We start from the raw sequence: 13,731 nt of genomic DNA, 5'->3' as shown, positions 1-13,731 counted from the left end.
TTTCCATTGGGTAAAAATCTCTGCTCGATCATTTCAGTTGTACTAACTAGAAGATGTATACCTGTTGAATAAACTGTAGTCAACCGAACAATAATAAGGTCATACACTAAATGTAATATATAAGGAGTGTCTGCCCCTTCATTCTTTTCCATGCATCCACACCCCTGCTGGAATAAAAATCTAAAATGTGATATCTGACAAGTGAAGGTCTTCTGATAGTATCATATTTGAGCAGGGGTATAGACCAGTGGTAAAATCCAAATTTTTTTACTATCAGTTCTGTGGGCATGGCTTGGTGGGCATAGTGTGGCTTGGTGGGCGTGGCAGGGAAGGATACTGCAAAATCTCCATTCCCTCCCCACTCCTAGGGGAAGGATATTGCAAAATCTCCATTCCCAGCCCACTCCAGGGAAGGATACTGCAAAATCTCCATTTCCTCCCCACTCCTGGGGGAAGAATATTGCAAAATCTCCATTCCCACCCCACTCTGGGGCCAGCCAGAGATGGTATTTGCCGGTTCTCTGAACTACTCAAAATTTCTGCTACCGGTTCTCCAAAACCTGTCAGAACTTGCTGGATTTCACCCCTGGTATAGACTAGATGAAGTGGACTAGATTATATTCTTTGGTTAAAAGCATAAACAGTAAGAGAGATTCCTGAAAACTGTTAAGATGTTTGATCACTGACAGATCCCTGGCAGTTTTGTTCTCACTGGTTGTAAAGTTGAGAGCAAGATCTCTTCACGTTTTACTTATTCAAATAAATAAATTATACATTCCGAAGAAGTGTACAAGAAGGTAGCTTTAGATCTTGTTGGAAAAAATCTCCTTCTAGGTTCTGCTCCAAGTGGGGAAAAAGACACTGGAAACATGGAGACTGGTTGGAAAGATGGTTTAATGGTGGACAGGATCACACGGCTTGAGTTCTTGAACAGAAATGGGCAGATACAGTGAGTTTTTTGGGTTTTATGCTCTCTCTGGCTTTGAACTTCCTGGGGCCCAGAAAGCCTGGTTGGTTGTCAGACTCCCAGGGGGGGTGGGGATTTTAGCTAGCCTTGCTGGCTGATGTAATCTTCCATCTTCCCAGGTGCCATGTGGTGAGTTTCTGTCTAGATGGGTCCCATTGTGTTAGTTTCTGTTGCTATTGTGTTGCAAATGTCCTTTGACAAAGGATTGGGCTTCTGCCTCTGGCCCATTAACAAAGGGTGGGAGGCAGGAAGGTGGGAGCTGCTTTGTCTGTAAAACATGCTTCTCCATTTTTCATACAGGGAAACATAATATTCTGCCTTTTTAATATTTCCCAAAATATTTCACTCTTCCAGGAAAGGGGTGGGTGCTAACTTCCTACAATCTCTTACAGCAGCCTTCTCAACCTGGTGGCATCCAACCCAGAGTTGCAAATCCCTGAATTCCGGTTTGGGAATTTTACAAACTGCTGGATTCCAAACCATCTGGGACTTTTGGAACGGCTCCGCTTTGAAGTTTGGACTGAAATGACCAACCTTTAAAAAAACAAACAAACTGTGATTCAAAAGAAAGCGAAGGAACGCATCTGGAAAGCAATTCCTAAGATAACACCATTTACAACCCGTTTTTAAGCACGTGGCCTTAAGAAATTCCTTCTAATTACCCATACTTATTGCTTTACCTACGGATACTCCAGGATATCCATTCACTTACGAGCGTTTTTTGTCGGGAGTTGTGGCTGCTCGCCTTTCATTAGCAGCAGCCTGACAGAACCGCACCTCAGGATACGCATGCTACCTCCCCGTGCAGAAAGAGTTAAAAGCCTGGGAGGTTGCTTGGAATCCAGGTTTGTTTATCGTCAGTTTCTCTCTCGCTCGACAGGTTCTTCCAGCAGCAACCTCCGCTCTCCGCGCCCGGAATCTAGGCGGGGCCGTCCTTCGAACCTTGCCCGCCGCTTAAAAAGCGCAGCGCCTTTTCCGCCGCCTTCTCCCAGGCGCAAAGCCCGGCCCGAGGATATTGGCCTTAAAAGGGAACCTCAAACCACGCTTCCTGCTTTCTCTCTTTAATTCCTCGCCTGAAATCTGTCCGGGCAAAATGTTCAGGTGCGGCCTGGCCTGCTGGAGGTGCAGATGGATCCTGCCCCTTCTCTTGGGGATAGCCATCATCTTTGGCATCATTGCCTTGGCTGGCAAGGGGTGGCTGGAGTCGGCCGAAGCCCCCTACGTGCGTAAAGCCTGGTTGTGGTGGGACTGTTACAAAAACAAGCCCGACGATGTGAACTGGCTCTGCAATTCTCTCATGGACTACAGTAAGTCTTGGCGGCAAGCGGCGTGCATTGTTAAACCTACAGGGAGCTTTCTCAAGTCTTGCTTTATTCAGTCGAGGTGGGGAGGAGGGCTACAATGGTGAAAAGGTCGGAATTACAGTAAATCGAAAAATGTATCCGGGAAGAAACTTACCCGGGAGACAACAATTTGCAAAGGGCGCACCGGTTCACATTCAAGGATATAATACAGGCCTTGCTTGGAAACAAATTACATATATGGCGTCAGTTTCGCCTTTATGCAAAACTAGTAGCCCGGTGAGAAACAGGTAGTGAAGAGCAGAAACTGGACAAAAGAGAAGAGGGGTTAAATCATGTTATCTCCAAACTTGGCAACTTTAAAATTTGTGGACTTCAACTCCCAGAATTCCCTAACCAGCCAGCCTGGCTAGAGAATCCTGGGAGTTGAAGTTTACAAGTCTTAAAGTTGCCAAGACCCCTGGGTTAAATCCTAAAGCCAGACGTAATGGGAGATAGTGAGGTAACAGGCAGGCGACGAGGCTCTGAGATAGATTGCTCTTTGGAGGATTTTAAGATGCAATAAGTCGAATTGCAACATCAGTCGAAAATTATTCATTGAAACTAGTTTGAAAGGTTCTGGATCAAACTGGTTGCCACACCTTGTACTCATCCAAACTTGACGAGCTTTGCTCATCGTTCAATGCACAGAAGGCGAGTCTTTTGATTGTATTTCTGCTCTTCATCACAAATCCTAACCTTCCGGCCAGGGCTGGAGAAGCAAATGCCCTTTGTGCTTTCAGAAGGGGTGGGAGAGTAACTATCTCTTTGCCCTGGCTTGCTGGTTGTAACTTGATACCAAATCAGCGAGTAATCTCTGTTTTTTTTTAAGACTGAGCTGGAATTGAATTATGGCCAAATAGGGGAAGATCTGCAGCGCTTTGCAAGCCTTTTGTAGTTAAGGGGAGAAAAAACATACCCAGAAGTTAACATATTAGTCTTTGTGTGATACATTAACTTAGATTTCCTCAGGTTGGTGCCTCCAGAAATGTTGGGGTGGCAATTACGAAGATTTTCAGACAGCAAAGTATACTTGGGATCCCAAAACATCTGGAGGCTGCCAATTAAAGAAGATTGAGTGTGTGTAAAATGGTGCCTTGAGAACTAATGGAATAACAAAGCATATTGGAGTTGTAGAAGAGGAATTTAGGTGCTGCCAAGCCATGTCCTTTAGAGATGTTTTTTAAAACTGTTGGTAGTCCCTGTTTTTTCCCTTTAATTGGAAAAGGCAAAGTGATAATTGCATTTGTTCCTTTATATAAAGAATAGGTATAATTTGTACTTCAAATGCAAGCTGTTTCACTTGTAATTTTTTAAAAATGCAATAGAAAGAAATGTTCTTTTTAATTCTTACCTATACTTAACTATTGTTTTGAGCTCCCCAAAAATATGTTATTTAAGCATATAAATTACATAAGCTGAGGAACCCTAACACTTACAGTTCGGTCTACTAAAGGAAATAATTTTCCCATGAACTCATTAAAAATTGCTTAACGCACTGTAAGCCGCCCTGAGTCTCCGGAGAAGGGCGGCATATAAATCAAATAAAAAAAAAAAAAATGGGTTTCTCTAGGGAAGGAGAATAGTCTTGTGGACTAACCACACTGAAAAGGATGGGATTTAGGCCAATCATTCTTGGACAGCTGAGTCTACCTCACATACTTGTTTTGTAGATAAAATAGAGAGAGAGACCTCTACAGAAGCCAGCTTAAACGTCTGGTGGAAAGTTGAGATAACATATATTGTGCTATTAGTCATAGCTGATAATTTTATGAGGAGTGTCTAAAAATTCTGGAATGAACCCAAGTGTTCCTTTTATCCTTCCCAAACAAGTTATCAGCTGCATAGAACTTCCTGGAATCAAATTTGTCTTAACTGAACTGAAATCATGTAAAGCAAAATAAAACACCGAATTTTTGATATAAAGATTGATGCATGAAAATAGAGGCAAACAGAAACTACTATCCCAACTTCTTTTGCAACACTTGTGTTCAAGGTAGATTTGATAATTGAAATTATGATAGTAAATTGTGCCCTAATTTAGATGTGTTTAAAAGTACAGTTTAACTGCTTAACAAGTTGTGTATGTTTGGACTTTCTAAATAATTAGCTATCAAATACGGATAATGGGGAAAAGCTAGGATTTAGAATCCAGAAGTTCAGTGACTCAATTTGGAAACAAAAAAAATTAAAGAGATTTTGTATACTTGGGTACATGGAAAATATTTGAACATAGATTTATTTGTTTATTTAAATTTAGATTTTTGTGAGGGAAGCCAAACTGCTATTTCAGTTATCAATTTTTTAAAGACACAGTGCTTAAACTTTGTCCTTTCTTACAGCACTTTTTGTATATTAAAGAATATACAAAATATTCTTTATACAAAATATTCTTTATACAAAAAAATATGAAATATTCTTTTTAAAGAATATTTAGATAGAAAGATACATTCATCATTCACTGGGTATGGAATGAACATTAAATCTTTGTATTATTATGGTGTTTGCTGCATGAAAGCTAGCTAAAATTAATGTGTCACAATTAGTTAATTGGTAAGGTTATTGCAAAATTTCAGTAATTACCTGAATGAAGAACTTGCTTACAATTTGTATTGTGATTTTTTTTCTTAAAAAATGAGAAAAATGTAAGAGGCATATTTAATACCTATAATGATGTTACTCAGATTAAAAATTGCAAGTAATTCATACATTGATCTTATTCCACCCTTTTGCTTAAAAGGAAGCTACCTTGGAGAAAGATCACTTGTTAATGGCAGATTTGCATCGGGTGCAAATTCTTATTCAAGATTGTACTTGTTAAGTATTAACATTGCACAGAATACAGAAAAGAGCCACTCCCTATGCATTGGGGGAGGAAGGCATTCTTTGTTTGGAATAATAATTAAATTGCAGAGTTTGTAATTCAGATTTGCTTCAAGATTAAACTAGATGTAACATGGAGTCCTATATCTTTTCCCAATATTTTTATTTTTGCATTAAAGAATAGCTCCTCCCCAAAAGCTGTTTGTCACAGAAATTAAAATGTAGGAAGACTGAACACATGAGGAATAAACCTTTTATTTTTAATACTGTGGCTGTCCTCTCCAGATGAAAAATAGAAAAAAACTACAATCACTTTTTCTCATAGAATGAAAGGGATATAGATTTGTAATGGTATCTCATCTCATCCCATCCCATCCAATCCATCACTTTCCAGGCACAAAATAGGTAAAGAAAGCCATGCTTATTCACAAGATAGATAAAGAAAGCCATGGTTATTCATTTCTCCTGCTTTCTGCTCTTCCACAAATCTAAGGAAATGTCCCCTAATCCTCTAGAGCAGATTTGTTTGGAAAACTGAAAAGTTATGGCCCTTACATGGCTTTTCCCTCAAAACAGGTTGTGTACAAAACCTCTTCTTTCGATTTTTAACAATTGTCAAAAATTTCATCAACAATACTAATTGCTAATTGAGGGGTCCTTGGCACTCTTTGAGCTTAGTTGTTTTCTGATGGTGCACTGATGATGTTTCTTAGGTTTGGTAATGAAACGTCTGCAAGAAAACAACCAAACTCAGAGAGCACCAAGGACCCCTCATTTCAAACCTGAGATATAAATATTATCCTCTTGCTAATTGCTTTTTAAAATGTGCAAGTGTCAGAGTGGCATTAGAACCCTATGATTAGCAACACAACTGAAATCCAGTATGAAAAGGTGGGTCCCATCAGCAAAGATTATAAAATGAAATTGTAATTAACTGTTGACTGAATTTTACAGGAGAGATGTCATCATAAACTTTTCTAATCACCTTTGCTGATCAAGGTCAGGCCTACATAATCTGACTTGCTGTATCTTTTACTCTTAAAAAAATAGTTTGTTAGAGTCATTATACAGTAGCTGTAAATAATGATTCCTCAGCCAACAATCATAGGTAAGGGATTAGGAGTAAACTATGGGATCTCTCTCTCTCTACTACTGTATGGTTTTTCTCCCTCTTTCCATACTGGATAATACTATCTTTAATTTTAATTCTGAATTTAAAAACTGCTTTCTTTTTTCCTTTAATCTGCAAAACTATTGAACCATTGAATGACAAAGGGTGTTAAATATAATTAAAAGAGGATTTTTCTCTGCAAAAAGTACAATATACATATGACAAAACTAACATTTTCAGTAAGAAATTAGGGATTTGTGATAAATAGAGATGACAACAGATTAAATTCTACTTAGTAAAATGGAAAAAAAATGATTTAAATAAATTAGATATGGTGATCTGAGAAAATTTTAAGATTGGTCCCTCAAGAAATGGGAATGAGCAAGTATGGCACCAAATAAAGGGTATGTTTGACACTGACATAATCAAGTGGTTAAAACTCGATTTAAGATTCATAATCAGGTGAATTCAAGTACTCTTGGTTAACAAGTAAATACTGTGTCCACTTTTGGTTGCTATAGGTCAAAAGGGATAGTGTTGTTTTTTCTCATAATGGAGGATAGTAAGCAGTGGTTAATCCAAGAATCTATAATCAGATGAGTACTATGATTTATTCATAAATGTTTTGGAAGTGACCAAATTGTCTGAGGATCAAGAAGAGAAACTAGAAAATCCCAAAATAATGTCTTCAAATCTGGAGGGTGAACAAATGTAATCTAGTGTAAAGTATTACATATGGAAGGTTTTAAAAACGTTACATTTACATTTGTAAGGTTGTAAGCAAGGGATCACTAACTGAGAGAGGTTTCTTGGAATTACGATGGATAAAAATGTTGATTTAGTGCAGTCTTCCCCAATGTGACCAATCTGACATGAAGTCTGATTGAAAAGAGAAATTAGAGACACATCAAGCTAAACTGTGCTAGTATGGTTGAGATGCTGGACTTGGGCTATATCTCAACCATTCTAGCAGTTTAGTTTGATGTGTCTCTAATTTCACGTCCCTTTTGACCATGTAGATTAACCAACTTCTTTTAAAAATGCAGTGGGGGGTGGGATGTCTTGAGCAGGGAGAGAAAAAGCTGTTAATAGAAGATAATCAACCAAATTCAGGCATACCTGTTATAAAAACTGTTGATTCTTTGTAGAGATTTGCAGTTGTGTCAGATGAAAAGAAGGATCATAATATTTAACAGATAATGCCTTTAACAATAAAAGCAAGATTCTGCTCAGTTCCTTCAATCAATATTTTTCTAAGCTTACATTTAATTTATACAAAATGTATATATTTACATATAAGGTATATATGTTTATCTCTTTTTTTCCCCCAAAGGTTGGGGCAGAGCTGCTGCTGCTACATATCTTGTCGGTTTTGTCATCCTCTGCATCTGTTTCTGCTTAGCAGTCATAGCATTTTCCATTGATATATTGCGGTTTAACTTTGTTCGAGGAATTGGTGGTTTGCTGTTCGTTGTTGGTAAGCCTGTAAATAAGAGAACTGATTTTCTGACCAAGTATAATTATTTGTGATTTTCCCAAAGTATGTTTCTCTCTAGAATATGTTAAAAAATTTTTTTTCTTAGCTCTTTCCTCCTCTTGTACAACTTTTCTTAGATTTCATATTAGCAACAAACAACTGTCCAGACTCAATCAGGTCTCAATCAGCTTTCTTAATTGAAGCTAGCCAGCATTAAGCCATCATTTAGTTTCTAATTTGTCTTCCCCAATTTTATTTTTTAATAAGCAAGTATCTTCATTTTTGGAGAAACTTTTATATATATATATATATATATATATATATATATATATATATATATAACATTACTGTATTATTATACATGTATTATTAAAGATATATCACATGAGTTTTTATTTGCATAAATTTGCAATTGCATTAATTTGCAAAAATATATTTAATACATAAATATATTCCCTTCTATATTGTGGACATAATATAACTTAATCTCTCCAAAATATTTTAACAAAAAAGCTCCTAGGATTATATTTAGTAAGTTAGTTCTGGTTGAGCTACAGCTAGCTTGAGAATCATTTATAAAACTTCATATAATTTGGTTTCTATAGTTTGGGTTTATTGTCTTGCATGAATTTAGGGTGATTTGTGAAGCATAGTTTATAGATTACTATACTGTGAAACTTTATCCAATCATGATTTATTACACTCAGAAACCATGAGGGTAGTGCAGAAACTCAACTAGACCCTTCATCTGGAACTCACACCCTTCAGTATTTTTATTAATGATTTGGGGGAGGTGGTGGAAGGAATGCCAGCCAGACTTGCTGAACATAGAATTAGGCACGACTGTTAGTATCCTTAAAGATGAAAGCACAAATCAAAATTATTTTAATAGGTTAAGTCAAGTTTAGCAACTTCTTAGAATTGGAAGTTGTAACTCAACCTTCAGGTTTTTGGAAGGCTGCAGGATACAGTTGAGGAGGGTAGGTTTTCTGGCTTATTTTGGCATGTATGGGGCATTAAGAGTGGGAATGGGAAAGGCAAAACACTGCTATTCCCACATTTCGCCCTCCCTTCAAACACAACATCCAAAATTGTGTCTCACAGTCTTGAAGAACTGCCCATGGATTGCCACCACCACCCGCCCCCCAGGGTAGAAAGCGGAGTTGGAAACAAAAGAATAAAATTAGGCAGAAGCAAATGCACTTTGTCACAAGAAAAAAAAAATCAGAGGTGCACAGGAGAAACCTGGTTTAGTAATATTGTATGCAAAAAAATTAAAATTGCAGTTGATCATGCTTAGAATATGCATGGTTGCAGAGAGTCAAACATGGTTTTAAGTTTTATTAATAGAAATTTCCCAAATCATAGGTTATGAATTCCACCCTATTCTGCATTAGTCATAACCATTCTTGAACATCTGGCCAGTTTTGGGTGCCATAATTGAAGAAGAAGATTCAGACAAATTTTCACAGTTACAAAGAAGGCCAACATGATTATAGAATTGAACATTTCAGTGAGAAAATACATGAAACACTAAATATATTAACCTCTGCAACAACAATAGCAGAAAGTTCCCAAATGGATTTGGTAGCAATCAAGTATCTGAGAATATTACACAGCAAATAACCATGATTTTTATTATCCCAAAGTGTAAGATGTTTAACAATGCTCTGAAGTTATAGAGAGGCGGTTCCAATGGAAAATTAGGGGAAAACTTCTTAAAAGAAGTGATTGGACAGTGAGTTTTAGTTGTGCTGGATTCTTGTTTTGAGAAGAAGTATGTCTAATGCCTCCTAATTCTGTGATGATGTGTATAACAGGTGTATCACATTAATATTCATTTGTCTGATTGCTATACACAATAACATAGGGATGCCTCATACATTGTGTGTGATGGATGTTTCCCATGATTAAGGAATTTTTTTACAAGTAATTATCAACAGTAATTATCAACTTTATTTGATAGCAAATAATGTCAATAATATAAAAATTTTCCAAGTGTTTGGCAAACAGACTTGAAAAATCTTAATTATTGGTAAGACCAATTATTGGTCTTGCCAAGAATTACAGAGGTACGTCATTGAACATTGGCAGAGTTCTGTCATCTCTCTTGTGCAGGATGATTCTCTCTAGATTAGATTGCCGCAATCTCAACTCCATTTTGTGAGATAGCATGCAGAGAAAGAATGTTGAAACTTTAGAGATTTAATTAGGAAATTTAATATATATACATATAAATGATTATAATTACGGTAGATACTCTAGTGTCTTGTACTAGATCAACAATACCTCATTATTCAATCAATCAATTTGTAAAGCCACCAATCTCAAGTGATTGGGCCACAAATATATGAAATAAAAAATACAATTGCAATGTATTGTTACAATGTAATAATTAAAATGCATGCAGCCAAGGAAATAATCCAGTCAACAAATGCTAATGCAGCAGGAATATGAATCCCTTCATACACTTGAGACCCCAATTCTGGGCACAGAGACAAGTCTTTAGGACTTTACAAAAGGCTAGCAAGGTTGAGACCATCCTAATCTCTTCTAATGTAAATACAGTTTGCTGCAAATTTCTGTGTGGTGTGAGATTTTATTTAATGCCTTTCTTTCCTCCTTGTTTCCATCCAGCTGCTTTCCAGATCTTAGGCTTGGTCATCTACCCAGTGAAATACACCGAAGATATTAGTTTGTCGGGAAGCAACATGTTCAGCTGGGCTTATGGTTTTGGTTGGGCAAGTACAGTGATTGTGATAGGTTGTGCCTTCTTTTTCTGCTGTCTTCCCAATTGGGAAGATGAAGTCCTGGGTAACATAAAACCCTATAGGCATGATGGCATTTAACCAGTTTGATGTGGACTTTATAGAAGATACTTTTAAGAAATAAAGCAATATTGTTTCTGACATAGGTTTATTTGTTCGTTTGTTTGAATAACAGTTTATTTTTAGACATTCCCGTTTTCAGACTTACTTTATTAAAAAAAAGAGAGATTGCATTCTGAATTTTGTTAACTAATAATAATTCCTTTCAGGAATTAATTGTTTTTGGTAAAGGACAGAAGCTTTGGTGAGGTGATTTATTCTAAGATAATATTTTACTGAATAAATATGTAAGGGCTTTTTTAAAACTGTCAAACAATTTTTGTTTTTAGCCTGTGGTTCAAAATCCTTATCCAAATATGTATTAATAAAAGAATTTTTGAAAATATAGTTATACATTCAGTATACAATCTTCTAAGCATTAGATTCTGTTAATATTATTTTACTGGCATTTCTGTTATAGTAATGCTTCATAGCTTACTTGATACTAAATGAATTAACACTATAGTATTCTGTGTGTGCAGGTTTCCCGTGTTAAAGAATTTATGTGACAGCTTCCCTTCCCCCCATTATTGGACACTTCTAGACAAGGTTAGGTCTGCTCCATTCAGATAATTAGGGTAGAGAAATTAGCTGTTTTGTGGTTTTTCTGATCCTCCACTCTCATTAAAGAAATCTCTTGAGAGAGAATGCATAAATGCCACTGGTAGTAATGCCCACAATTTTCCATCTTAATTTACCTGCATACTTCTTAACATTTGTATATTGAATATGTCTCATAAATTTAAATTAGGGAGAAGGTAAAACTTTCGAGTTATACTTTTCAATTTCCTTTCTCCTCAATATCTGACAACTTTATTCTCAGTATATAGATTTAAAGCAAAAAAAAACAAACAAACCCAAAACCAAATAACTATTAGATGGCAAATTTATTAGGCAAAAAAACATAGCTGGTTTATTGGATAGTTGCCGTTAGAAAGTGCTTTACTGCTGCCGATCTTCTCCTCCCATTTTATCATGATTACACCCCATATGCGTATTTTGCATTCAAATGGCATTGAATCAAAGGATGGATAAAGATAGTGCCATGTATGGTTGATTTTTCAAGGTTGTTAAACTTTTGGATAAGGTTCTGCAGGATTAGTTACTTGGGAGTGGAATAATAGTAGTAGACTTGCCTTTCCAACTTTAAGCATATATACAGTGTAGCTCACAGATAGGCAGTGTGATGTCTATGGGTGCAGAGAACCTTAGGACGACTCCAGTGTGGCTAGTCAGGCTTCTACAGCATTGGACTTTATTTTTTTAACTAAAATATATGGAATGCTTGCATGCTGTAAAACAAAATGCCAGTCCGTGACGTATTTATTTACAAGAATACCTATGGATCTCACATAGAATCCCCAGTGTTCCAAAATAAAAGTGGTACTTGGGTGTAGGTTTAGCAAGAGAAAGACACTGAAAAATTGCAGCAGTGCAAAGCATTTGTGAAATGGGTTAGGGCAGGGGTCAGCAACCTGCAGCTCTGGAGCCGCATGTGGCTCTTTCACCCCTCTGCTGCAGCTCCCTGTCACTCAAAATATGCATCACAAGCACCAATGTGCGACACCCGCCGGCATGCAATTTATTGAGCTTTTTAACCCCTGGTAGGCCAACCATGGATAAATCCAAGAAAAGAAAAGTTTCAGAAGAAAACAGAACATTTAAATCAACTACATATGATAGTTTTGTGCCTATTCAAGAAATAGAAAGGAAAGGGTTTTGTGGCTCCCGGTGTTTTCTTTTCTGTGGGAAACAGGTCCAAATGACTCTTTGAGTGTTTAAGGTCGCAGACCCCTGGGTTAGGGAGTTAGGGGAAATAATCATGTCACATTGCCTTTTTAAAAAAATTTCTGTGAGTTGCTGCCTAGTTGTCAACACACACTATGGTAGCCATTGTGTAAACAGATATGGCTTTGGCAATCAGATGTCCAGATTCCTACAGTACACATTCAGAATCCCCACACTATGGATGTTTAGTCAACAACAGGACACAGACTTCAGTCATTCTTAATCTTAAATAAACATAGAGAAGATTGCAGAGAATTTAATATCATTAATCTCAATAGGAAAATTAAATAATCACCGAAAATATTGGATAGAATCTGTGACTGGAATATGTGAAAACTTTAATTTACATTAAGATATTTTAATATCATTAAATCCATTGTTAACCTGACAGACCTCTGAATGTACGTTACTTTAAAAAAAAAAAAAGGTTATATACCATATATTTTGTATCTTTTGGTAGAAGCTTATTTTGTATTTGCAGAAATATTGTATATTCTAATGTATAATTTCAGATATGACTGTTTTTGTATGTTTACAATTATTCACAAAGGATATCCGCACACTACTGCATGAATTAATTAATAAAAGTTGCTTAAGGTACAGAAGAAATTTTCATGTGAATCCACATTGTTTAAAGTTGTGTTGTATTTTATACTGTATTGGATTGTGATAGAACAGTGGTCTTATGAAATGTTGCCTATGTGCTCTGTAAATAATGCAATCTACAATTGAAGACAGAAATCTTCCATCCCTTTTTATGGAAATAAGTCCATTACCTTTAATAGAATTTGCTTTTTCTGGATAAATAAAAGTAGGTTTGTTTTGGTAAAAATGAGAAGTTTTTAAAGAAACTGATAGAATAAACAATGTAACCAATTTAATAAGGGTATTTAATCCATACACCTGAAGTTCCTTAAACTCATGTTTACTTGCATCATCAGCTAAAGGCAGAATCCAGCTATTACTAATATTCTATCATTTTGTGAGTAATAAATCCCGGTTGGGCTTATCAGGGGATGTCTTATTTGTGGGGAAACAGGGTAAGTGTGTACATATATTTCAACATTTTGAAGTCATATATTTAAATAGGCATTTGGAGTCTACATGTTTCATCTCTATAATAAAAAAATATAGATAAATTATATTGAGAATACATTGGTGAAAAGTTTTAATTGTTTGGAGCATTAGTTATAGGCTCGTGTTCTAGCCAATTAGAAGTGGGACTAAATAGACTGCCTTACTCAGGTTTGTCAAGAAATTATAAATCTACTTCAGCAATCTTCCTACTGAATAAAAGGAGATTGTAATTAAATTAAATTTTAAATGGGATTTTATTATAATTCCCTTTTAAAAAAGAA

The 13,731-nt window shown here is 36.2% G+C and overlaps 1 protein-coding gene across 1 annotated transcript; it reads left to right on the top strand.

The window, feature by feature from the left end:
- Window positions 1–1,494: 1,494 nt before the first annotated feature.
- Window positions 1,495–12,982, top strand: LOC117666306 (p53 apoptosis effector related to PMP-22-like). The gene is made up of 3 exons (XM_034418895.3): window positions 1,495–2,274; window positions 7,575–7,718; window positions 10,356–12,982. The coding sequence occupies exons 1-3, from the start codon at window positions 2,061–2,063 to the stop codon at window positions 10,565–10,567; spliced, it is 570 nt and encodes a 189-aa protein (XP_034274786.1). The 5' UTR covers window positions 1,495–2,060; the 3' UTR covers window positions 10,568–12,982.
- Window positions 12,983–13,731: the final 749 nt, after the last annotated feature.

The sequence above is a fragment of the Pantherophis guttatus genome, chromosome 1 (assembly GCF_059756535.1).
Source record: "Pantherophis guttatus breed Tessera chromosome 1, ASM5975653v1, whole genome shotgun sequence".
Classification (NCBI taxonomy): Eukaryota; Metazoa; Chordata; class Lepidosauria; order Squamata; family Colubridae; genus Pantherophis; species Pantherophis guttatus.
This window is presented reverse-complemented; position numbering and strand designations above follow the sequence as displayed.

Excerpts from the sequence above, each read along its gene's own strand:
- LOC117666306 (XM_034418895.3), top strand. The coding sequence starts at position 2,061 with ATGTTCAGGTGCGGCCTGGCCTGCTGGAGGTGCAGATGGATCCTGCCC. Across the intron at positions 2,275-7,574 it reads CAATTCTCTCATGGACTACA|GTTGGGGCAGAGCTGCTGCT; the intron begins GTAAGTCTTGGC and ends TTTCCCCCAAAG. Across the intron at positions 7,719-10,355 it reads TGGTTTGCTGTTCGTTGTTG|CTGCTTTCCAGATCTTAGGC; the intron begins GTAAGCCTGTAA and ends GTTTCCATCCAG.